The 27,455-nt window shown below is 47.3% G+C and overlaps 1 protein-coding gene across 1 annotated transcript in view; it reads right to left on the bottom strand.

Moving 5' to 3' along the window:
* The window catches only part of mgat5b (alpha-1,6-mannosylglycoprotein 6-beta-N-acetylglucosaminyltransferase B), a gene marked incomplete at both ends in the record, with an annotated part of 141,327 nt that overhangs the window by 90,679 nt on the left and 23,193 nt on the right, over positions 1-27,455 (bottom strand). The window contains one exon of the mRNA XM_084441387.1: positions 10,460-10,610. Within this exon, the coding sequence (XP_084297513.1) occupies positions 10,460-10,610 (151 nt within the window). The remainder of the gene's footprint in view (positions 1-10,459; positions 10,611-27,455) is intronic.

Below are 27,455 nucleotides of genomic sequence, written 5' to 3' on the forward strand. Positions count from 1 at the left end.
ACGCCAACAATGGGTGTCAGTCAAATGCAAAAAAAATAAAAATAAACAGTGCAAACTAAAATTACTTCAGCGCGCCATGCTGTGTGTGGAGCTGAGGAAACTTGCTGACGTGTTAGCCAGCAGGGTTAGAGTTCACCCAGCGTGGGCGGTGTGTGTAGGAGTGAGCTACAGTACATGGCCGATTACATCGACAGTAAAGTAGTTCATTGAAGCAGAAGCTATGAGGTCACTAACTTTCTTATGATTCTTTAAAGGTTCTCAAACTTTTTCCAATAATGTACCCCCGTTGAAATATATTTTTCTGCCAAGTACCCCCTGGCTGTTTTGGTAGAAAAAAAGCCTATAAAAAAGTTCAATATAGCATACAACCTTGTACTGTAACTGACAAACACTTTGATGCGACATTTCAAATGTTTGAAATTTAACATTAATTTGACAAAGGCAGTTTTTCATTTTACAGTATATGCTGTGTTTCTGTGCAGCATAGTCTCAGGCAATACTGATGTACTTAAGTAGGCCTAAAAGGTCTTCAGCTATGGTAAATGGCGTTTTAGCTTCAGCTATGACTAAATACAATGCATGAAGCCTTGAGTACTTCAGCTGATGTTGTGGAGACTAATGAATATGAAAAGAGGTTTATAGAATTTATATTTTAAATGTACTTTTAAATGTTTTTATTGAACCTATTATAGTACAATACAATTTTTAATTGATTTTTTTTTTAAGTCTCACATACCCTCTGCAGTAGTGCTTCATATCCACACGTAACCCATACCCTGTCTCTTGCGTTAATGACTATCAACCTATCGCTCTGACCTCTATTATTATGAAATGCCTGGAAAGATTGGTTACTTAGCCCTTTTCAGTCCTGTTGTCGCATGCTCGCTCATGCCAGACAACACTCCTTTCACCCTCCTTTCACTTCGCCATCAAAATAAATCGGTGTCGGCCTATTTAGGAGAGTGTTTACAAGTGTCAGATAAACATGAAACCTCACTTACCTAAGCAAAAGGGTCTATTTAAACAAATGCTGGGTTTTGAAGCCTCGGCGCTACCATTAAATTACTTATTTAGACGCGTTCTGTCCAAGTGAATTTTATTTTTCGGTCTCTTTGAAGCTGAAGTTTGATGTTTATCTGACACTTGTAAATATGAGCGCCTCCCCTAAATAGGCCGACACCGATTTATTTTGACGGCGAAGTGAATGGAGGGTGAAAGGACTGTTGTCTGGCATGAGCGAGCATGCGACAACAGGACTGAAAAGGGCTAGGTTATACTGTATCATACATACTGTACAACGTAACATTCCTGAAACTCTCCACCCATTACCTATTGTTCTAATAGATCTGTAGGTGAATCTCATTTGCTCTACCTCCTGCTTTAGTACACATTGAAAAGAAAAAGACCTGTCAGAATGTCATTTATTGATTATAGCTCTGCTTTTAACAGTTAATTGTGCCGTCTAAACTGGTGTTAAAACTCAGAGGTCTTGGTCTGGGCAACTCTACAGTATCTGTAATTTGTTGTTTGATTTCCTGACAGGCAGGCCTCAGACTGTGAGAATTGGCCAAACACTCATCTACCCTACCCTAGTACCCTAGTACCCTAGAGCAGCACAGGGCTGCTGTCTCAGTCCTCTACTGCAGTGTCTATTTACACACAACTGTGTTGCCAAATATGATAACAGCATCAACAAATTCACAGATGACACCACGGTGATTGGACTAATAAGCGACAATGACGAGGAGGCCTATAGAAGGGAAGTGGAGGATCTAACACTGGGGTGCCATGGTAACAAACTCTCTTTAAATGTCACTCAGACAAAGAAAAGCACCATTGACTTCAGAAAGAACAAAATCACACTATTTCCATCAATGGGACATCTTTTGATATTGTTAATAGCTTCAGATTCCTCGGCACACACCTCTCAGACACCCTCACATGGTCTCTCAACACCAAGTGCGTCCTCAAGAAAGCACAGCAGAGATTGTACTTTCTGAGGCATCTCAAAAGATTCGGTATGAGCACCAGAGCTCTTGTGAATTCCGATGGCTGCACCATTGAGTGTTCTTATATTCTGTATCACAGTGTGGTTCGGAAATATGACTGCTGAGGACTGCAGACTAATACAAAGGACTGTAAAGCCAGCAGCAAAAATCATCGGCAAAGAACTGCCTCTACTCCATGACATCTACACTACTCACTGTGAAAGTAAAACCCAAAACATCATTAAGGACACCAGCTACCACGCTCATGCTCTGTTCTCGCTCCTAGAAAAACATTACTGGAGCATCAAATCACACCACCGTCTCAGTAACAGCCTCTTCCCACAGGCAGACAGCTGATGCACCCACACAAACTGCGCTTCGTTGTAAAGTACAGTATACAGTATAATGCTCATTGTTGTATGTAATAATATGTCTGTTGGTGTTGGGTGTCATCTACCTGTATATTACAGTGTGACAGAGAGAGCCGTGCACAAGCGTTTCACTGTATTTAGTACACGTGACAATACATTTTTAACTTGAACTTGAACTTGAGTTCAAAAACAGAGAAATTGTAGTGTTCTTTTAAACATTCTGAAAGCTTTCCATTTTGGAGATAAGTGAGTGGTTTTCACCCAACAGCGATGAGATGAGATCAATATCAACTTGTATTTATCCCCGAAGGGAAATTCTTTTGTTGCAGCCAAAAGCACACAAAAAGCACACAACGCGCACCAATACAATACACACAATAAAAGGAACATTTTTGTACAGACCTGTACCAAAGAGGCCATACAATAAGGCACAAAAAGGCACAATATACAGAACTGTAGCATATACACTATGCAGAATGCATAATAAGTACTTAAAGTGCTAAAAAAGTAGTGTGATTGCCTGCATGGTGGTTACACAGCCAACATATTCACATGAATAATCTTAACAAGTTGTAAAATGATTTGGGGACCAGTATCTCCAGCTAGCTACAGTATGTAAAGTAACTAGCTTTATGTCCCACCACAATCTCATAATGAACTAAATTTTTTTTAAAGCTGCAACCAGCAGTTCTATAGCTCGCTCTGTTGGTTGGTCAGTTGGTCCACAAAGCTTTTCAATTACCATGATTCATAAATAGGTGGCGCTATAGTAACCGATTTAAAACGCACATTTCAAAATGCTGGCATTTCCACGCTGTTTGACTTGAAAATGTATGAAACTTGGTATACTTATGTCTTTCCTTGTGGGGAGCAAATTTGCCTCAAGAACTCATAAGGTCTGCCATAATGGATTTTTCTGCAGGTTGAATATTTGGCAAAACCTATAGGTAAAGCTAAAAGGTAACCCCTCTTAAGCCGTAAGTCCGATTGGTCTGAAGTTTCACATATACATGTATGGTGCATGTCTCCCTATAAGATGTTAAAAGCTGAGAGATCCAATCCAATATGGAGGAGAAATTGGCATAAAAAATTTAATTTGGATACCATTTTCAAGTGCTTATAACTTTTTACAACAATAATCTAGGAAACTGACTGTGCATGGGTAGCCTACCAGCATGTTTTGTCAAAACATGCAGATATATCAAAAAACAAAGACATGGCAGGCATTTGAAATTTGACCATTTTAGCAAATTGGGAAGCTAATGCAAATGCTAATATACATGTAGTGTTGCGACTAGCAGCTTTATAGCTCGCTTTAATTGGTTGGTTATTGGTTGATTGGTCCACAAAAATTGGCTCTGGCTGCACATGCGCGCTGCACATGCACGTATGTGGCCGCAGCTATTGCGAATTTGCAATTAATGACTTTACAAACATACATACCTTACATTTCCCCATGTATTCAGTAGGTCACGGGTGCGTTCGTTCAGGTTTGTGGTGTGATGTTGTGATTATTTAAATGGTAACTGTTAACTGATTTTCCTGAGCCTATATATATATATATGTTCACCCCATGTGAATCTCAAAGCATTCACTTCCTGGTAGGCTCGTCGGCCTGGCTATGCGAGATAGCCAGGCCGTCTATCTCCACACCAACTGTACCCCAGCAGGAGGTATTAACTCAAAACAGAGAAAAGGAAAGGGGGACAAGGTGATCATTTGAATGGTGAATTTTAACTGATTCGGTCGATTTACCTGCCTCTGGAGTTGTGAGTTATGCTTTCATGTGCAGCTCTGCAGTTGGACATGGATGGATAGGATTAGATAGATAGATAGATACTGTACATACAGACAGACAGACAGATAGACAGATAGACAGACAGATAGACAGACAGACAGACACGATGGGCACATTTCACCAGGAGGTGCCTTGAGAAGAGATGGCTTTTCAACAAAGACCTTTCCAGAAAGAAAAAAAAAATCATGCAGCTGTGTGGTACATTGTTCCAGTTGAGTTGCTATGGTGATCTTCCGCGGAGCTCAGCTGTCACTGGCCGGGCCGCGTCACGGGGTGGCCTCTGGGAAGTGGCCCCGGTGGCCCCTAGCTCACGCTGAAGTATCACGGAGGGCCTTTGCGTCTGTGACCGTGCGACACGCACTGGAGGAGACGTGACTTAGCTCAGCCTGCTTCTAATGATCTGTCACAACGAGGCTATCCCCAAAGAGAGAGAGAGAGAGAGGCAGAGAGAGAGGGAGAGGCAGAGAGAGGCAGAGAGAGGGAGAGAGAGAGGCAGAGAGAGAGAGAGAGAGAGAAGAGGGAGAGAGGGAGAGAAAGAGAGAGAGGGAGACAGAGGGAGAGAGAGAGGGAGACAGAGGGAGAGAGAGAGGGAGAGAGAGGCAGAGAGAGAGGGAGAGAGAGAGAGAGAGAGAGGTCTGAGGTCCAGAGTGCTCTGGAGCAGGGTTTCATCAAGGATCTCTATGTTCATTGCTGCATTAATCTTTCCCTTTGTTCTAGTCTCCCAGTTCCTGCTGATGAAAAAGATCCCCACAGCATGATGCTGCCACCACCATGCTTCACTGTAGGGATGGTATTAGCCAGGTGATGAGCGGTGACGCTTGGCATTCAGGCCCAAGAGTTCAATCTTGGTTTTATCAGTCCAGATAATTTTGGTTCTCATGGTCGTTGAGTCCTTTAGGTGCCTTTTGGCAAACTCCAAGCAAGCTGTCATGTGCCTTTTACTTAGGAATGGCTTCCGTCGGGTTACTCTACCATAAAGGCCTGATTGGTGGAGTGCTGCCGAGATGGTTGTCCTTCTGGAAGGTTCTCCCATCTCCACAGAGGAACTTTTGAGCTCTGGCAGTGACCATCAGGTTCTTGGTCACCTCCCTGACCAAAGCCCTTCTCACCCGATTATTCAGTTTGGCCAGACTGTGCTCGTTGGGACCTTAAATGCTGCAGAAATGTTTTTGTATCCATTCCCAGATCTGTGCCTCGATACAATCCTGTCTCTGAGGTCTACAGACAATTCCTTTGACTTCCTTTGACTTTATGGCTTGACTTGACTTTATGGTTTGTGCTCTGACATGCATCGTCAACTGTGGGACCTTATATACGTAGATAGGTGTGTGCCTTTCCAAATCATGTCCAAACAACTGAATTTACCACAGGTGGACTCAAATCGATGATCAGTGGAAACAGGATGCACCTGAGCTCAATTTTGAGTGGCATAGCAAAAGGAGTGAATACTTATTTACGTGATATTTTTTTATTTTTAATACATTTCCAACCATTTGGGGTATTGTGTGTAGAATTTAATCCATTTTGAAATAAGGCTGTAACATAACAAAATGTGGAAAAAGTGAAGGGATATGAATACTTTCCCGGGGGATGTAGTGATGTGTAGGCTGGTGGGTCACGCGCTAACCGGATCCCTCCTGCTTTTCAAAGGCGTTAGATATTTCACAGCGAAAATGCCGCCCCGCCGTTTTGCATACACGGAACGGAATACCAATCGGTCTCTCCTCTGCGCCTCCCCTCCCCATTATTTACGCCTCGCTCCCACTACCCCCCGCCCCCCCCCCCGCCCACTCCACCCCCAACCCTCCCATGAATGCATATGACTGGGAAAAGCCCGACTTGCCCTTCCGGCGCCGGGCTTCGGGTGGAATGCGCTCCGTCTCTCCGTACGCATGTTTTCGGGCGCACGTCGATGAAATTACGGCTGAAACGGGCCGCTAACGTGTCCGTCCCCAGCGAGAGAAAGAGAGAGGGGGGGGGGGGCAGAGAAGGAGAGACACGCAGAACGAGAGAAAAAATAAGAGAATCGTCCCCTTCGGCGTAACAGAGCTGTGGGACGGGAGCGTTAAACGATCATTGTGACCAAAGACGACGCGGAAGTAAATATTTGATCTGCTGCTGCTGCGCTCTTAATAGGATAAAGCGCTTTCCTCTTGATGAACGGAGACAGGGGCCTCCTCTGCAAACGGGAGAGACACGACAGAGAAAGGGGGGGGGGGGGGGGGCGGCGCTAACAAGAGGGGAGACGGAGGAGACGGAGGAGACGGCACCGAGAGGGGGAGGAGAAGAAGCCAAAGAAAGACGAGGAGCACAGAGGCACTAACGAGAGGAGAGGTGGAGAAGACGGTAACGAGATAACGAAGGAAGTTTTCAGTGGAGGGGAAGCTAAATATAAAATAGAAGGAGCAAGCAGGAGAGAGAGCACAGAGAGATAGAGGGTGTGTGTGTGTGGGGGGGTTGCTAAGGAGACAGAAAGAGTAGTTCCAGCTCTTCACCCCGCCCCCCCCTCTCTCTCTCTCTCTCTCTCTCCCTCCCGGTCTCTCTCTCTCTTTCTCATTAACGAGCTCATCCACCCGAGAGGATTGGGTGATGCTCGCCCGGGCGTCCCATCAGCCCCCTTTTGCTTTCCGGGCCAGGACCGACGTGTGACAGTACCGTCGCCACGACGATGCGGGAGCGGAAAAAAAAATAAAAAAAATAAACGTCACTTCACTTCCTGATGCTTGCTTGATCGCTCCTGCCACTCCTAATCATATCACTAGCTAATTTGTAAACTCCGCACTCGGCATTCGTCTTTCTGCGGTGTTGCGAGAGAAAACGCCCCCCCCCCCCCCTCCCGCTACGTCTCGTTTCGTTTCCCTCGGTGCGTTGACTGACTGCCATATGGAACGACGCACCGCTCACATGTATTTCTTGTTCCTGGCTAATGAGTTCTTGGTTACGTTTTTGGATGGGGGGGTGTTACGAAACAAGGGCTCCCCTGGTTTTTCTGGCTCCTGTCCGGCGAGGATTGATTCATGCTTTTTGGAGGAAGAAATAGGCCAAAGAGAAACATAGGAGACGCTGAACATCACCGTCGCTCTCCCTCTCTCTCTCCCTCTCTCCCTCTCTCTCTCTCCCTCTCTCTCTCTCTCCCTCTCTCTCTCTTCTCTCTCCCTCTCCCTGTCTCTCTCATCCTCTCTCTCTCTCTCTCTCCCCCCCTCTCTCTCTCTCCCCTTCTCTCTCTCTCTCTCCCTCTCTCTCTCCCTGTCTCTCTCATCCTCTCTCCCTCTCTCTCTCTCATCTCTCACTCGCCCCCCCCCCCACACACACACCCCCCTCTCCCCCTCTCTTCCCCCCTCGTTATTCTGTCCGTTCCTGCGCTAACGAGTCCTGCCTGTGGGCGAATCTCAGAGACCTCAGACATGGAGTCCCGCTCGCTCCAACACGGGGGCGTGTCGGCTGCAATGAAGCTCACTCAGAGATGAGGGCCCGTGTGTGTGTGTGCATGCGTGCGTGTGTGGCTCTGCAACTTTTGCCACAGCCCTCTATCTGCCCTCCTCCTAACCCCCCCCCCTTGCAAAATCACCATTCATTATCTCAGACCCCTCATCCCCCGCTCTTAACACCTCTACTGTGATGGAGAGAAAGAGAGGGAGGGAGGGAGGGAGGGAGGGAGGGAGGGAGGGAGGGAGGGAGAGAGGGTGTGAGAGAAGAAAGAAGGTGAGGAGAGGTGAGCGATAAAATGAGAATCGCAACCGCTGGAGCAAAGACAGGCGTAGTCCCTGTTGTGTGTGCTTGTGTGTGTGTGTGTGTGAGTGTGCGTGTGCGTGTGCGTATGCATGTGTGTGCATGTGTGTGTGTGTGTGTGTGTGGAGCCATTACTCCTCCAGGCTGCTTGGACAGGGGCTTGTCTGGTCCTGTTCCCGGGCTGGCCACACACACACACACACACACACAGTAACCACCACATACACACACACCTCATTCCTCTACATCTGCTTGCCAACACAAACATGCTCTCACGGACGCGTGTGTATGTGTGTGTGTGTGTTTGTGTATGCATGTGTGTGTGCGCGTGCGTGTGTGTGCATTATATACTGTAGAACTCACACACAATCCACTGTTCCACTCATACGGCAATTTCTGGCATTATATATATCAGGTTAGCTTCTCTAGGCAGAGCGTATTGCATGACCACACTTTGGGAGGCGAATTGTTAACCAGACACTGATTCCAGTTAACACCTGTATCAGACCCTATTAATCGCATCATCCCCTCTCATCCCCATGCACAGGGATGAACCCGAGGGCTGGTCTGGAATCGCTTAACAAGGTCTGAGTTTGAGGGTAGGAGCGGAGGATTCTGGCCATCTGTAGCTACTGACAGCTTAATGGGGGGGAGAGGGAGGGAGGGAGGGAGGGAGGGAGGGTGGAGGAAGAGAGACGGGGGGGGGGGGGGGGGATGGGAAAGAGAGATTCAGACCCAAAACACTCCGCCCATCCAGACAGTACTAGCTGACGACCAACCATCCAGACTATACTAGGTGATCTCAGATCATCCGGAAATAATTAGATAACCTCCAGCCATCTAGACAGATATCAGAACATCTGGACAGTAGAAATCGAGAGGATTTGCTGCACATGTATTGTATGTGTACATGAATGTATTGGCTGGACCTTCATCGGAGCATCGAAAGCTTTAATAAATGTCATATTAGCAACTGACCGATGGAGTGTTCTAACCTGAATGGGTGGTAAATGGACTGCACTTATATAGCGCTTTTCCACCTTAGCAGCACTCAAAGCGCTTTACAATGGCCTCTCATTCACCCATTCACACACACATTCACACACCAATGGTGGTAGCTGCCATGCAAGGTGCTAACCTGCTCATTGGGAGCAATTTGGGGTTAGGTGTCTTGCTCAAGGACACTTCGACATGTGGACAGTCGGAGCTGGGATTCGAACCACTGACCCTTCGATCCCTGAACGACGCACTCTACCAACTGAGCTACAGCCGCCCCCCTAACCTGATGTGCCAGATGGTTCACACAACCACCTGGGAACTGTCTGTTGGAAACTGTTTGGAAAAGGGCGAGTACTTTTCAAAAATACTTGGCACGTGACTGGACGAACCATCTGTCTATCACCGCCTACTGTATCACGCGCTAACTTCAACCGCTCCTCGCTGTCATCGACCCGCCCAGCGTAGCTGTAACACAACGCTGATTGGCCCGGTCATTTTTTCCTCTTTCTTAACGATTCTCTATGGAGCCTCTAGACCAGGGCCAACTCAAATTGGCTTGGGGCCACTGCTGGTAGCGTCAACTCATAGGAGGGCCACTTCAATGTCAACTTCAACTACTACTAACTATAAGAAAGTGCAATATTTCTGAAAATGTCATTTTTCATTTCCATAACTAGACTCACAACTCAGTCTCTAAATGTTGCAAGACTATTCCATAACTAACATTTTCATCATACAAATTCAAACCGGGTTCCATTCATTTTAATATATTTTAACAGTTAGTGCTGCAAATCATTTGTCCTTACTTTTATTTTATCTTGAATAGCCTACATTTGTACTTTATTCTGTTTTAGCTGCAAGATGCATCACTACTGTAAGCCTGCCCTGGACCTGTACTTGCATTTATTAAAGTTCAAGTTTGTTTCCATTTCCTACACTTGAATACATGTGTAGGCTGCTACTCTATTTCTTGCCAGACACTTATCTTGAAAGACTGAGACGTCAGCCCTCTCAGCTGTGTGGCTCTTTTTTTCCTCTCGTCTCCCTATGACTCTCCATGTTTAGTAATGAATAGCTCTTGACATTATATTCCTTTAGAACGGCGACTTTGTTCTTGTATATCAGGCAGGTAGCATTTCCATTGAACACCACAAAAATACTGCAATGTCCATCTTTCTTGAAACTGTCTGTGTTCCTAACGTTAGTTAACCATGAAAACAGCCTCTCGGTGGCGAGCTGCATTCCGTTCATAGTTCATAGTCGTGTGTGGATTGATTGCACCTGTGACTGTATGCAGCGTTCACCTCGCGCGCTGCGCACAATAACAGCATTTCGCCCCACGTTTGAGCGACTGTATTCGCATTGTATGCCTGCCTGCCGGCGCCGTTTACAATAAATTATTTTGCGGGCCGGATTACATTATATTTCTGACATCATGTCGCGGGCCGGATGGAGTGGTGTGGCGGGCCGCAAATGGCCCGCGGGCCACGAGTTTGAGACCCCTGCTCTAGACTGATCTGCTCACGGGATCAGGACCGGCCCCCTTCCCGTTTTTGGGATCGTCCAGACAGTACCTGTTGATGGCCGAGCTGAGCTCGTCCAGGCGCCGCGTGTCGCTGCTGGTGCCGTTGTCCAGCTTGGACAGGCTGTCCATCCTCTTCAGGATCACCTCCAGCATGTCACTGATCTTCCTCAGCACGCCACGCGACTCCACGCCACCCAGAACTGCGGGGGATGAAAAACAAGAAAGACAGAGAGAGAGATGAGCAGGGAGAGAGGGATAGAGAGAGAGAGAGAGAGAGAGAGAGAGAGACATAGACAAAACAGTATTCTTAATATATGAAAGTACACGTGTATCTAAGAAATATTTTTGCTCCAGGTCTGAAGACAGATAGAGAGACGGGCAGAGGGAGCGAGCACACGAGAGAGAGAGAAAGAAAGATAGAGAGAGAGAGAGAGAGAAAGAGAGAGAGATAGAGAGAGAGAGAGAAACAGATAGAGAGAGAAAGAGAGAGAGAGAAAGAGAGAAAGAGAAACAGAGATAGAGAGAGAGAGAGAGAGAGAGAGAAAGAGAGAGAGAGAGAGGGAGACCCGCACAAATAAACTAAGACAGAACTAAGACAGAAACAAAACAGTACTTGAAAGGGTCTAAGAAATATATTTGACCCTTGTCCCTTTCAGCAAGTTCAGCCCGCTAGATACAGTTCATTATTTTGTTTTGTTCAGCCCAGACTAAGACATCCCACTGTCTGGCTGTACGCTATTATATCTGCTGGCCTCTGCTGTGCTGAACCCAGCGCTATAAGGCCCAAGTTATGAAATCTGGACAGAAAGGAACTAATTATGTTGACATTCCCACGCTTTCTCTCTCTCTTTCTCTCTCTCTTTCTCTTCCACTCTATAGGAAGCAATTATACGTGACCGTGGTACTACTGTATTTCCACCACCCAGTGAGAGGTTGTGTGTGTGGACAGAGAGAAGAGAAGAGAGAGAGAGAGAGAGAAAGAGAGAGAGAGAAGAGAGAGAGAGAGAGAAGAGAGAAGGTAGGTACTGTAGGTCGACAAGTACAGTACTGTAGGTACTTTTATTAATCCCCGAGAGGGAAATTGCAAACAAGAGAGAGAAAGAGAGAGAGATAGAGTGATTATGTATGTGTGTGTGTGTGTGTGTGTGTGCGTGTGTGTGCGTGTGTGGGCAGCATGCGGGGATTACGTCGGGGGTTATCAGCTAGACGTCTCAAGGTTACACTCAGATTTAAATTTGTGCCGCTTCTCTCCTTAATTGTTCCTGGACCCAACATTAAGAGAAGAGCACATTCGAGAGTACATAGCATAAAACGCCTGAGATGGTCAAGTCACAAGCGGCGCGGAGGGCCAATCCCTTTTGAGCACCGACTCCTCCCTTTAAGGGAACGTGAGATCGAGGGTCAATCCTCTCTTTCCCATCACGGGCCCTCGAGCGGGACACGTCACACTGTGGCGGCGATCGCCAGGAGTGGGCCTGCCGTTCCGTCACACAACAGTCTGTGGAACTGACAGGCAATTACAACCGATGAAGTCCTCTGGAAAGCAGTCAGGAGAAGGTCATTGTCCCCCCTCCCCCGCGCCTCACAAGCAAGGCCTATGGACACTCACTCTCCTGGTTGGTGGGTTATCTGCCCGGCGACAGATGGCAGTGGGGCTTTTGAGTGACAGCGCTGTGTCCTTGGGTCACGTTGATGAATCGCAGCGTCTACCATGATAGGTTACCTGCACCCGGGAGGTCGAGCTCCAGATGAGCTTTAATGACAGTGATTTCCTTCAGAGAGCAGAAATCACTGTGATTAACTGTCGACCCCCCCCCCCCCCCACCCCACACACACACACACACACACAGTCTCATTGGCTGGTGCGTCAAAAGGGCCGTTAAAACAGGAACATGTCTTTAAAACGACTTTTTAATGCTAAATGGGTTTCTTTCTCAATGGCCAACTGTCAGTTCAAAAGGCGGGCCGTGACTTGTGTTCAGTGAGAGGAGCATGAAGGAGAGAGGGAAAAACTAATAATCAGCAGAGAAAAAGAAAGAAAAGAGGTGCGACAATCGGCTAACGGTTAGCCTCTTACTGTAGCTGCGCTAGCGTTAGCATCCCCTCCACCCACACTCCCATCGCTGATCACAGCTTAGCATCTGAATTAGCATTAGCGTTCCCAAGGGTCCCCTACCATGTCTGATAAGGAAAGCACGTTGTTGATGAAGGCTATCGACTGGGCGCGGACTGCTCAATATTACTGTAGCATCCCTTGAAATACAAGACCAACCTTGAATGCACAGTAGCCTGGAGCCGGTTTCATGAATGTTTTGCAACATAATATCTTTTTTTTTCATTGCGTGTTCAGTCAGAAATTTGGAGGCTTTAAAAAAAGAAAGAAATGACACATCACATAGTTTTTGCAGATTAACGATGACAGGGATGCTGTAAAAACAAAAAACAAAACAAAAAAATAAGGGTCTGTTTGTGGCCACATCAACTGCCTGTGAGGTAAAACAAAATGGCCCCCACCAGAGCTATTCATAAAACACAGAGCACATAGTCTCTGCAGTAAATCCACCCCCCCTCTTTCTCCCAGAGAAGATAGATTATCAACAAGTACTGTACGTCATTAACGCCGGCAGAACGGTGACAAGCAGCTGGGGATACTATTCGCTATTTTGTTTCGCGGCCCTCCCAACATATGCCACCACACATTAGCTTACAGCTACACTTCATGACTTTCAATTGTACTTTTCAAATCGTACTTTAAAATGTCATAAATCTTAAAGAGTGCTCTCTGGGCAGGCGGTATGTGTTATAAATAGTCCACTCCACCTGCTGAGGCTCACCTTGTGGAAGTAAATCTTTGGTTTATGATTCAGCTGGGGCCACACCGAGCCATGGGGAGGTGGGCGGCTCTCTCTCACCTGCCGGCTGACGCTACAACAGTGTTTCATGGCATGTCTGGGCTTTTCTGCTGGCGTGGGGAGGCAGACATTGCGAGAAGCACACGCACACACACAGTGGCACAAACACATATGCTCGCAGAGCATGATGCAACCCAGGACACGCGAGGACACGCATGTACTGTACATGCGCCAGCACGCACGCAAGCACGCCCACTACGGCCGCCATGTCGGCCCCAACGCTCAGTGTCACGATGGGTCCCGTTGTTTCTTCCTGGAGGTCTGAATCGCGTGAGCTGTTATGGACATAATCCGCATTAAGAGTCCGTGACCCGGAACTGGCCCACTGAGCAGTGTGTGTGTGTGTGTGTGTGTGCGTGCGTGTGTGCGTGGTGCGCGTGTGAGTTTTTTTTGCAGCTGATTCATGTGCTTCCATCACTTCCTCCAACCACGTGAACCTCCTAAAAAACACCAGTACTATTAGCCACTTCAGTCCGGGTTCACACGCACACACACACACACACACACACACACAAACACGCACACACGCACACACACATACACACACCATTAGTGCTACATCTTTTCAGTGTAACCAGCGCAACAGCAGAATCAAACTTTGAGTGGTTAGTGGAGAGGGCTCTTAAACCTATAGCGCTAAAAAACAAGGTGAAAGCCCTGGGAGAAAGAGAGAGAGAGAGAGAGAGACCCGCTTAGCCTCCTGGTGCAGGAAGGGATGAGGGGAGGTGTGGGTGGGAGATAAGAGGAGAAAAGGATGAGAGCAGGGTACCATTCTGAAGAGAGTCCTCCATTACGGGCAGATACAGGGGACTGTTAAGTGTTATCACTTGGGTCCCATCCATTAGGACTGTGCCACTGCGCCCTGAGGGAGGACTGTGTGTGTGTGTGTGTGTGTGTGTGTGTGTGTGTGTGTGTGTGTGTGTGTGTGAGAGAGAGAGAGATGTTAAAAGGAGAGAGGTCAGTTTGAGTGTAACCTCCAAATCCATTCGGACGTGTTTTGCTTTCATCAATAGCTGGCTTGCTTCTGTACCATACAGTACATTAAACCAGGGGTGGCCACGCTTTTTTGGGTGCTTGTGAGCTACTTTCAAAATGACCAAGCGCTACCGCAGCCCCCCGCCCCCCCCACGCTCCCCACCCTTCTGTCACTTGTCACATAACATCGGCTAGGTTTTAACTCACATCTCATTATAGTCGTATCTTATCTGAAAAAGAATCCCATTGCTGAAAACACATTTTAAAATCCCCATTCACATTCATTAACAGCCAAGCAGAGCAGTAGTGGAGGGAGGAGTGGGCTGGTTCATAGTCTGCAGACAGTAGTTTACAAGATGTACATTTGAGATGGGAGTTATGCAGCCAATGACATGTTAAATCTATAGTCTATAGGCAAGATATAGTTTTCTATGAAGTCAATCATTAAAGTTTACATTATCGTTTAAATGCAAGTTGAGACACTAGTCTATATAACAGGTGTCACTGTGTTGCTTGGCAGTATTGCCTTTACGCTCACTTGCCCATGCTGGGTTCGATCTTGGCTGTACAGAAATCATCACACTTCACACTAACCGATAGTATACATAAAGCATTAAACATGGCAATTTAGCTGACTATATTGAGGTAGCCTACAGAATGCATCGCTTCAACTATCCACACGAATGAGAAATATAACGTTATGGTGCATTCCATTTGTCTCGGGAGGTGCGAGTGGGAACTGGAAATGGTCACTCGCAAGGTGAGCGTTCCAGTTGCAACAGCTGATCTCGTTATCAACAGCTAACTAGTAACTTTAGCCTTTGTTAGCAAACAAGTTGATAACAACGCACTAAGTGGTATTGTGAGCACAATAATCATACCATAACCATAATCAGCAATAGCTTTAGCTACAGCCCAATTGCAAAAAGGTACCAGTCAGCTTAGCTGTCAGAGTGTAAATGACTCAGTCACACAGCACAATTAGGTGTCTCTGGTGACTTGCACTGAATGGAGTCAGCCAGGGTTGTGTAATCCAGACTTTTATTTTTTACGAGTAGCCTAGTTTTTGATAGATTTTGCTACGCTACTATCAGCCCTCTAGTTTATCGTGGTCCAAAATAGATTTCATAAAAAACGAGTAGGAAGTGGTTTTAAGAATTTAATGGATGTACAACGCCTATTTCAAAGTAAAAGTAAAATTGAGTTACTACAGCCCATATGCATGCCTAAACATGATGAAATCAACCCACATGAACAAAATACTCAGCTAAACTGTCAAATGTCAAACTGTCAATTGAAATCTACAAAGTAGCATTAAGTAAAAATTGCTCATTTGAACAAGGGGGGTGACATGACTGCAGTTTTTGTCCGCATACTAACGCATGTCAAGTCGTATTTTGTTTTAATGGCTTTAAAAAAAAAATGGCTCGAGATCTGCTGGCATTGCCTCTGCGATCGACTGGTCGATCGCGATCAACGTATTGGGCACCCCCACATTACACAAAGTGTGTGTGTGTGTGCGCACGCGTATATGTGTGTGTGTGTGCGTGTGTGTGTGTGCGTGAGTGTATATGTGTGTGTGAGCTCCCCAGTCCAGTCCTGATTCACTGTGGAGGGTGCCGTCGAAAGCTGCTGCACAGGTGTGTTTTGATTGGCCGGGGGTGCGTTTGAATATTCATGAAACGTACCACATTGTGGAGCTTGACAGAAGCTGACAGAATGGCCTGCTGGGAAAGAGATGACGATGAGAAAACACACACATGCACACACAGACACACACACACACACACATACACACACACACTGTAACCCGAACCGTGGATGTACTCTTGTTCATTGATTCATTCATTCATTCAACGCCTCATTGTCAACACATCATCTTCCCGGCTCCACCTCTTTATCCTACCTTCCTGTACAGTATGGCCGTGTCCCAAATGCCTGCTACCTGCTATATAGCAGGCGAGAAGTAGCATGCTACTTACTGTAGTACCTACTACTCCACGAAAACGATATAGCAGGCGAGAAAATGTAGCATGCTACTCGAGTCAGGTGACGGGAATGCGTAGGTTACGTCGTTACATACTGTACACGACCGCTCCACTGGCTGGCTAACTTAGCCGGTAATGTTGCGTTTCCATGGCTACAGGGATACTAGTTAACTACGACATTCGCCTTATTCACCTCAGCAGCCATATTGGTCAGTCTGACGTAATTGGGGGTGCGGATGCGGAAGTGCCCGTTGACTTCAATGTTAAAAGTTCACTGTAAAAAAAAAACACCACTTCAAGAACCAAAATAGTCAAAATAACAGGCTGAATACACTATCGGGGTTACAAACTCATCATTACCAGACTTTGATTGTTTTTCACTGCCGTTGTTTTTGCGTTTGGAAATACATGGAGGTAAATGGGCCATAGTTAGCCGTCAGCTGCATTCACTCCACAACGGCAGTGAAGCAGGTAGCAGGCATTTCAGACACGACCCATGTGTGTGTGTGTGTGTGTGTGTGTGTGTGTGCGTGCGCCCTGTGCAGCAGAGTGAACCGGATCACCCGCACGGTGCACATATCCTCCCTCGTCCGATCCGCAGCTGCACGCCACATCACCTCCACACCGTCTTCCAATCCAATTACAGAGAGTCAGAAGAAGTTTAATTACGACCAGGTGGGAGCCGTTGTCATCAGCCAAACAAGCAGGGAGGCACTAACGGAGAAGTGGCAGCAGGGAGGCACTGACGGCAAACTCGAGGAGCGTGAGGGGCAATTCTCTTGGGGTGGAGGGGGGGGCTGTTACGACGCTGATAGCGGGGGGCCGAAGATTGAAGGCTGGAGCCAATCACAGTGTACTTTACTAAAGAGACTCGGCGCAGGAAGTCAAAGATGTGTCCGTATCCAGGATGACGCCGCGAGTTAATTAAATGCCCCGTCGCTCACAGCTGTGTTGAGAGAGCAAACGTTCTTTGCAAGGCTTCTGGAAATTCACTGCGGTATAATATGAATAAACTAAAATAAAAACAGTCGCCGAGAAGAGATACGAGCCGCAGAAAAACTGATAGGAGAATACGGGAGTCGCTGTACGGCTCCGTCTGGCGTGTCGACCTCCCTCTCCCTCCTTCCCCACTCAATTTTGCCCTTTGAACTTTTTGTACAGAATCTCCAAAGCTCTTAAGTTTTTCAGAATTCCATTTAGTGCATACACTATTGAAGAGATGTGGATGGGGATTTAGTGCAGTGAACTCAGAGATGGCAGAGAGAGAGAGAGCCAAGGAGAGAGAAAGAAAGAGGGGGGGAAAGAGAGAGACAGGGAGAGAGAGAGGGAGGGGGGGAGAGACAGAAAGAGAGAGAGGGAGAGCGAGAGGGAGAAAGAGAAAGGGAGGGACAGTGAGAGAGAGATCGAGAGAGAGAGCGAGAAAGGGAGAGAGCCAAGGAGAGAGAAAGAAAGAGGGGGGGGAGAGAGAGAGACCGGGAGAGACAGAAAGAGAGAGAGGGAGCGCGAGAGGGAGGAAGAGAGAGGGAGGAAGAGAGAGGGACAGAGAAAGAGAGAGAGGAAGGGACAGAGAGAGAGGGAGGGAGGGAGAGAGAGAGAGAGAGAGAGAGAGAGAGAAGTCTATTGGAGATGGAAACTTCTGTCACTACTCATTTCACGTCTCTCTCTCTTTCAGTGCGCAGGGTGACAGGGAGTGGATGAAAACCGACGAGAGACTGAAACCGCTGTAATCTATCTCCTTTGTGCTGCCGCTATGCGGCTTCAATTAAAAACCCTCTCCTCCCTCCCTCCCTCCACTCCTCCACCCCTCCACCCTTTTCTTCTCTCCCCCTTTGTTCAGTAGCGCATCCTCTCAAACCCGCCCTTTGATTACCTCCCCTTCTCCGGCGCTACGGCAATCAGCCTGGATCAAACCCTCCCTCCACCCCCGTCTCTCTGTCTCTCACGTGCCGTGCATGATGTCAGACCATGAAACTAACAGTAGTCTGGTTGCCTGTCTCGTTCCGTGTTGTTTCGCCGGTCTAGAGCGGAAGCGCGATGACGCATCGCATAATCATCCGGTCTGGACCGGAAGACGAACAGTTGTTGTAATGTTTTTACTGTAGGCTGTTTCGAGTTTCGAGTAGATAACATTCGCGATGGCATCACCAGGCATAACATCGACGAAATTTGTAAAAGAATATGCGAGGAGAACTACCGGTTAAGGAAAAATAAAGCAAGCGGATGTTGGAGGCGGGCTCTACAGGCTCGAGCCGGATGATGGGGCGGGCTTAAGGCAGTGAAGTAAATAGATACCCTGCTGCGTTCCGAATCGCCTACTACCCTACTATATAGTATGCCAAAACAGAATGTAGTATGTCCCAATACATAGTATGCCACATGCAGTATTGCAAAAATACCAGGATGACCTACTACATCCGGTCGTATTTTGCAGTATGCACGCCAGCCATGGAGGTATAATATAACTGGAGACGGCATTGAAAATGGCTGCCTATTCATTTCAATGAAAGTTGCTCACCGGCGCATGAAGCCATTTGACGTAGTGGCCAAAGCCCGGTATTGCAAGTCACGTCACGGCATGCGGCCCAAGAACCTTATTTCCCATGGTTTGTGGATGATGATAGATAGGGCTAGAAAAGGAAAACAATTTTTTTCTCGGTATCATTCAGCATCAGAGACCAATCTAATCAATATAAACTTTTAATTCAATGGGGTTTTGTTTGTTTTTGAAGCCACCAATACCTGTATCGAGCCATTTGAAACATGTGCTGTGCACGAGCCTCGGGGACGCTGGTCGCGCGTTCGTGAGTCCTGCGAGCTCGGCGGAAAACACGTCACCATAGGAAGACCCGCCCTACTCTGCCTCTGATTGGATAGGAAGTCATGTAATGACGTCGGCTAACATGCTATGCTGTGAAGCAGTAATGAAGCTGCTATGATGATGCTAATCATAGATATGAACGTATGTCTATAATGCAAATGATCATGACATGTGGTTACTTTAGGACATCGTTGGAAAAGATCTAGAGGGTAAGTGGGTCAATGTTGAATAACTTAGCTAACATTATCTAATGTTACATTTCTTTATATTAACATCAACTATATTGATAGGCTAGGGAGCTATGCTAACGGTAGCTAATGCTAACGGCTTAGGGTTAACGTTAGTTAATGCTAACGTTACGTTCGGAGGTCTCATGTATTTCAATTTTAACAATGTTGAGCATGATCAATGTGACATTGTTCATACATTGATTACAGTCTGTAATCTTGTCTGGCATTATTTAGCTATAATGGGCTGATGCTACTATAGCATTTGCCACATTATACATCAAATTAATCAAGCATAGTTAGTGTTATTACCTGAAGGCATTATTACCATTGCAAGTAAGCATGCCATGTATATGCCATGCCTGGAAATCTAATTAATAGTGTAATTCTTCCCCATCATAGCTCATTGTACACTGATATAATCATTCTCCTTGCCTTTGCTAATACTCATCTCTTTTATCAAACTTTGTGCTAGGAAAGAAATCTGGCTGTGATTCGGCGCTAGTGCTCATCCAGGCTGTTGTCATCTCCCGCCTGGACTCCTGCAACTCCCTACTTGCTGCCATCCTGCAACGTTGGCCATCAGACTCCTGGAGAAAGCTGCTGCTGACCTGGTGTTCAACGGCCCCATGCTCTTCCACAAAACTTCCCTACTCCGTTCTCTGCACTGGCTCCCTGCACTGTCCCATCCAGTTTAGGACTGTGGTGCAAGCCTACAGGGCAAATGAACAGCTCCCTCCGACCTCCAGGCTGTGGTCAAGCTCTGCTGACTTGAGGTGATTGGTTCCCCAGTTGCTCCAAGCCCCCCTACGGCAGATTGGCGTGGCCATGGCTTTTTTCTGTCCTGGCCTCACAGTGGTGGGAACTGTCCACTGATGTCACGCTTTGCGCAGCGGTAATGTGCGTCACATGCGCGAGTTGACAGCTGTAGACGAATGTCGCGTTATGGACAGCGACGGATGTGGGCTAATTTCAAGGCGCAATGTTATGACAAGGTAGTATGTCCCAATTGGATGCCTACTGCTTGCAAAGTACGTACTTTCTAAGGGCAGCTGTAGTAGGTACTGGTAGTAAGAAGTAGAAGTATGCGATTCGGAATGCAGCAGGCTCTTCTCCCCGAGGAGAGACTGGTGACGCGAGGCTAAACTAACAGGCAGTCGGGCTCTGAGACCCTCCCCCCCTACACACACACGACAAAACACCCGGGCCATGAAAATAAATAAAACACTTGGTTGTGAAAAACAAAATCTCCAAAAGTGTGTCAGCTCCTGCTTTCCTACCGTCGGTTAAGGCCTGTGCAGACTTCACAATTTTGGTCTTTCACGATGGTCACCATGTCAGATTAGGCGATCACAGTTGCATACATTCTTTCCGTGTCGTGCCCGGGATACTGCAACACTACTTGAATGACCGCGACAAATCATCATATGGTGTCTTTCACAACCATGCGGGTCATTGCGCGAGTTCAGGTAGTCTGGTCAAGAAATTGTCAGTTATGGAAGAAGCACTGTATCATAGCTTTATTTATACTCAAAATTATGGTGGCGGGGTGTTGTGCCAAATAATTCAGACTCCCCGGCAGAATCTGACTCTCCACTATCTTTGAGTTTTGACTTATTGTTTGGTTGCTGAAACCATGCTATGTAGGCTACCACAACTAGGCTATATCTGCCTCATTAAAACAGTTGATACAGTTGAAGTATTACATTTCCGTGTGGAATTCATCCCTTTTTATCTACAGCCTACCATCCAGTGACCTAAAGATGCAGGCAAACCACAATAAATGTGATTAGGGATGAATAATATGATATGACTTTATATGAATAGGCCTTAAACTAGGCTATTATGTAGGTTATTATTCCAAGTTCTCTCATAGTTTATTATCGTGGATGTTAGCCATTTTGCATTGCGATGTGGTCATTTTAAAATCCTAAAATAGCCTCAGGGAGTAGGATTTTGCCAGGGAGTCGGAATAATAAAATAAAGGAAAAACGATTGTGGACCCATTTATGTGTGTCAGGAAGAGTACAATATGGACTGTGTATCCTTCAAGGAGAACTTGAGGTAACGTTATGTAATGTGTTAACATGTAAAGAGCACTGTCATCCTATTGGTCAATGTCAAGGTACGTCGTAGGTGTGGTGCAGACGCAGGGGATGCCCGACTAGGCAGGAAAACACACAAAATTCAGACATGCTAGACTTTTCGTCGGGGTCTTATTGGGCGTCCCAGATGCCAAATCGCTGATCTTCAATTATGTCACACTACAAGGTTTCCATCGTTCCCGACGTTCAAAATCGGGGCCAGACGCTGGACACTTTGTCTGCGACAAAAAATCATCCTGAATTCGTGTAGTCTGCCTAGGCCGATTACACTTTCCGGGACGGTGAACGATGCGCTCGCGCCATATTATCGCTCACTATCGCTCATACCGCCGCTCTCTCTAAACACGGCCGTTCTCGTGCTTCGTCCCAGTCGCATAAACCTCTGTGGTATTTCAGGCCCGGGAAGGACGTTTTACCAACGGGGGGGGGGGTGGGTGGGGGGTGGGAGGTTTAAGTCAAGGGGGAGTCTCTATAGCCCCGCCCACCTGACGCGCGTCCTCTGCTGCTGCGCTGGCGCGTGACACACGGACACAGCTGGGCGGTGGCCTGCGGTGCCGCTGGGCGCCACTAGCTCCACATGCTAAAAATACGGGCTTCAGTACAGCTGCTCTCCTGCGCCCACATTAGCTTTGTTTACCTTCAGTAGCTCATCCTGGTTCTATTCGGTGCTACAGCAGAGAAGAGCAGCTACCGGAGGGGGAGGGGGGGGGGGGGCGTGGGGACTTTGGGGAGGGAGCGGGAGAGAGGTAGATGAGGAAGGGAGAGAGGTAGATGAGGGAGACAGAGAGATGGGGGGGTAGATGAAGGAGAGAGAGAGAGGTAGATGATGACATTCATGCCAATAAAGCATATGGAATTGAATTGAGAGGTAGATGAAGGAGAGAGGTAGATGAAGGAGAGAGAGGTAGATGAAGGAGAGAGAGGTAGATGAAGGGGAGAGAGGGAGTACAGTATATGGGGGGGTGTTTGCACGTGAGAGAAAAAAAAAAAGGAGAGTTTGTGCGTGTGTGTGTGTTAACCTGGGTAAAGCACAGTTCGTCTGGGGAGGTAGATGAAAAGTAGATGTGACGTCCTTCTGTGTGTGTATATGAGTTTGTGTTTGTGTGGGTGTCTCAGATCTGTAATCAAAGTTCTTTGAAAAGCACACAAGAGAGAGAGAGAAAGAGAGAGAGAGAAAGAGAAAGAGAGAGATTGAGCTGTTTTTCCAATTTTGTTCACTGCTAATGATATTGTGAGCTTGTGAAATAAAAGCATAATGCAATTTTTGTTTGCAGAAAGCCACTAGCTTTGGAGTTGAGAGAGAGAGAGAGAGAGAGAGAGAAAGAAAGAGAGAGAGAGGGGAAAGGGGGGGGGGGGGTGAGTGAGTGTTTTTCTCGGCGGAAGAATAGCTACTCAAACAGACATCTAGCCACTCATTGCTCTCTCTCTCTCTTTCTCTCTTCCTCTCCGTCTCCCTCTTAGTCTCTCTCTCGTTCACTCACTCTTACCCTCTTTTCCTCCCCCTCTCATTTCTGTTTAATAGCCGTTCTGTCTTCTGCCTCTCCCCGGGTCAGTCTGCGTTTGTCGCCGTAACTCTCCCCTCGGCTGGTGTACATTATCGTCCGTCAGGCTAAAAGCCTTGGCAGGACCCGGCGCGTTCTGCCCAACGGCACACTCCCCCCCCCCCACCACCGCTCACCCTGTTATTTACTCACACTTTACTGGAAATGGAGCGACACACCGGTGAAACCGTGTCTCGCCCACCCGGAGCCAAAATAGCAGAAAAGCTTGGGTGGAGGGGGCCGGAGGGGTTGACTGAATTGCCCTCGAGCCAAAATGGCTGCCCGACCTGACTTGGAAACCGCATCGAGGATGACGGGGGGGGACTATTGAACCCGCATTGAGCCAAAATGGAGAAACTGGGACCTGGGAAGGTGCGCAGAGCCAAAATGGACGCCGGGGAAAGGGTGAGACTGCAGGAGAGGCTCACTCAGGGCTCAAGTAAACACTCAAGTAAGTAAGCGCTCAAGTAAACCTGAGCCAAAATCAACAAAATTGAGTGGAACCAGACCAAAGCCAGCATAAGTCACAGAACAACTGAACCGTTGAACAACTGAAAAGTTTAGATGACCTTGGATGTACCAATCTTAATCAGCTGAAGCGACGGACGGACGGATGGAAGTTTTTCAGGCAGCGCACCCAAATTCGACCACAATTTGAGCCGAAGTTCGTCCTATGAAAGTGAGTAAGGTGCACGCGAAGTTCAACCAACCCCACCCCCCCCTCCCTCCCCCAGCAGCTCTGATCCGACAGCTACGTCGGCTCGGCTCAGTCTCGGGGCAGAGGAGCCCCCTGCGGTCACCCCCTCCCCATAATCGCGTTACGTCTGCCATACCTGGGGTGAGGCGGCGGCGGGCTGGCGGCGGCGCGTGAGTGCTTACCCCTTCTGATCCCTGATGGCGCGCCGGGCTTGTTAGTCGTTGCGTCAGTGGCCTTTAATCAAACCGGTGCCGGAAGCTGACAGCACCTTAACTGACAGCCACAGCCAAACCTAGTTATATCCAGTTCCGTCCTTGAGAGGGTTTCAAAGATATAATTGCGTATAAAGACACACACACACACACACACACATTAATAGAATCTGACAAGTAAGAGAGAAGAGATGGGAAGTAGGAGGAAGCACACACACACACAAAGAAGCGAGAAGGCATTGAAGAAGATATACTGTAAGTACTGCAAGCACACATGCACGCTCACCTGCACACACACGCACACACAAAGACAGTCCATTCTCTGGTGATTTATCCCGAATTTATCCAGAATTAAGCCGTTTCTCCCCCTAACGACCCCTGCTGGGTCTCATGTTCTGCTCAAATATGAATAACAGTGGTCAGAAAGAAGGACCACGAACATGGAGACTGCTGTGTGCGTGTGTCAGTATGCTCTCTTGAACTCTTCCTCTGTCTCAGATGTGGACATGCTGTGTGTGTGTGTGTGTGTGTGTGTGAGTGTGCATGTGTGTGCGCATGCGCGTGTGTGTCAGTGATCCCAACCAAGATGCAGCGACTGACACACTCTTCTCCCGGCCTGAGACTGATGCTGATTTGAGTGACTCCATTAAGGAAATGAACGCGATTAATCAGACAGGATTCCAGGACTTGCCAGGCTCCCAGTAGCCTCGCCAGGAAGCTCACCTGGTAAGTCAACAACATGGCTGACATTAAATGAGTCCATCTTCACTAAGCGTCGCGCGGTGAGCTGTGCATCTGTGACCTTAGACGACTTCCAGATCCATCACGCCATATCATTACGCAAATTTTCTGCAAATAGGTCCCGCAATGGACCCACAATATCTGCGCTCTGCCCATTTAGATAGAGGTGTAATATTTCCGTGGCAGCTCTTATAGATAGCATTCTGCGCCTCCACATTTAAAAGAGGCGTGAACAATCAGTTCTTCAGTAGTCATACCTGTCAACATTGGGTTGTGAAAAATAGGGAGATTTTCCCTATCCATTGGTGTATCGGCCCACCATCGTTGACAGTAGTCCATTCGCCAATACCGACCCGTATGTAACACTTCAAGGCAAGAACAAGGACCCAGGAGCAGAGAAAGGAGACTCAAGCAGTGTTCAGTATTCACAAGTCTTTACTCCTCAAAAGTAGGCTGCAAAAATCCAACAAAAATAAAACCAAACATGAAAGCACACAAGGTGCAGAGCAAAAAGGTCAAACACACAAAAGATCCCAAAACAGGTGAAAAGTCAAAACGCACAAAAGATAGAAAACTAGGTCAACTGAGAGAAGGCAATTTTTTTTTACACATGACGGTAGCAATCCACATGGTCATGGAGGTACAACATTCTGACACAGGAGGAAGAGACTGCACAGCTTAAGTAGGCACCAGATACGATCAGAAACAGGTGGAGTCAATTGGGGCAGGGCAGCCAATTACTCAACGAAGAACCACATGGTCTAGGAAACAAGGCAGTCCATGGTCAGGGAGCAGGGCGGGGCATGGCAGGAAGCAGGGCGTGGCATGATCAGGATGCAAGGCGGGGCATGACACCGTATATAACTTTACACCACAGATTAATAGAATAAATGGTTTCCAGGCTTGTGAGGTGTGATGCTAGAGCGCGTATGCCGGCCTTTAGGTTGCCAGATCCGCAACAAATGTCCCCCCCACATTCTTACTTCACTCTAAAATTGAAGATGGGAGATTAGTGTGAGAAATAACAATTCGGGAGTGCAGCGGGAGAAAAGGTTACAAATCTGGAGACTATGGAGAGTGTTGACAGGTATGTCTGTACTCTTCCGTGTTGGCGGAACGCACCATTCAGACGAAAAGGGGAGTCGGGCCGTTGCAGGAATATCACTACCTCAAAAGACGGAACGAAATGGGGGAGAATCTGTTACACCAATTTGTGTCTGTTCAATTTAGACTGACGGCGAAACGTACGATTGGCGCAAGTACTACATCTTAACAAGTCTGTCTGAATGACCCTAAGGAGAACATTGCTGTAATTAAATTGCCTATAGATAGATAGATAGATAGATAGATAGATAGATAGATAGATAGATAGATAGATGTTGAGCATTTGTTCCCTTCCGATGGTGTTCACATTTTTGACATGTCCTCGATTTAAAATGGATCCTTGAACATAACATCCAAGAAACATCATCAAAAGGGAAGAAAATATTCATTTTCTCTTTCTTCTTTCGGTTCTGAGTGGGGCCCTCAGACGTAAGTGCCCAACAGATCACTGTGTGCTGTAGGCTACCGCACTGGAAACACGCAGCTGGCCCACTTCCACTCAAGGCTAAGAGTCCGAGGCCTCTAGAATTACCATACCCACACTTAAGATGTTCGAGGACAGATCTTGGGGAAAAAAAAGCTATCAACAATAACAGCTTCCATTCCCTGACATGTCTGGCATATGTGTGCCTCCTTGTGCTAGACGGTCTGTTCAACAAAACAGGATACTGCATGAAAGCACCGAATGCACTCGGCAATGGAGATGGAAGACTAGCTTTTCCAGAGCGCAAGCAAATAGCACTGAGGGGGAGACAAGTAGAGGAGACAGAGCAACAACAACCAAAAAACGCTACAGTATTCATGAATGAATAGTAGGGTTATTGCCAGCTCCTTGGCTATTTTCTCTCACAGAATATAGCTGGGGAATATAAACGCTTCCATACACACTTGAGCAGGTGCAGGAAAGTATTCATCGATTCTGTCTGACCGGCTTTAGCAAAGTTTGAAAGCCACCGACGTCAAAAACATCTTTCAATCGTAAGACGGCGCAGTTATTACGCGGTAGGCTGAAGCACGTTTGCTGTATCCACTCCCCATCCCGGGTTGAAAATACTATTTGAAATCATTTCATTAATCAGCTACTAATCTGTGCTCGGCTGTTCTTGTCCGACACAAACCTTAGCATTCAGCTTAGTGTCCTAGCAAACAACAACAAGCAAACAAACAAACATATTGTCGCCTAAAGGGCTCGTTGTTCAACGGCAGAACAAACCGCACCTCTGGTCATTAATAAGGGCTGTGAGGGGGGTTGATAAGGGTGGTATCTGGGGAGGCGGGGGCTGATAACGACGAGACGTTAGGGATCGTTAGTGTCGCCGATCACTCCGTGTAAACACCGGCAGCGTCGTTGTCAGCGCCGCTGTCGCGCCCAGCGCCGAGGACGGCGGGACATGACAGCTGATATCGCCCGCCGCCGCCACAGTGATGAGCCTCCGCCCCTGCCCGTTCTGCCATCGTTAGCCGAGGGAGGCGTGCACGACGCGCGCGCGTGTGTGTGTGAGAGAGGTTTAGAAAATGGCAGTGAGAAGCAGAGTAAGATAATGCGGGTTATGTGTGCATGATGGAGAGAGAGATTCCGCGTGGTGTGTTTGCCTGGGAACAAGCTTGAGGCTGAGTGTGTGTGTGTGTGTGTGTGCGCGTCAGCAACACACACTTCCAAAACCACCATAGCAAGGTTATAATAGTTTTGCTTTTTTCATTCGTTTTTATTTCTATATCGTTTTA

This window comes from Borostomias antarcticus (assembly GCF_949987555.1).
Source record: "Borostomias antarcticus genome assembly, chromosome: 7".
In the NCBI taxonomy this organism is placed as follows: Eukaryota; Metazoa; Chordata; class Actinopteri; order Stomiiformes; family Stomiidae; genus Borostomias; species Borostomias antarcticus.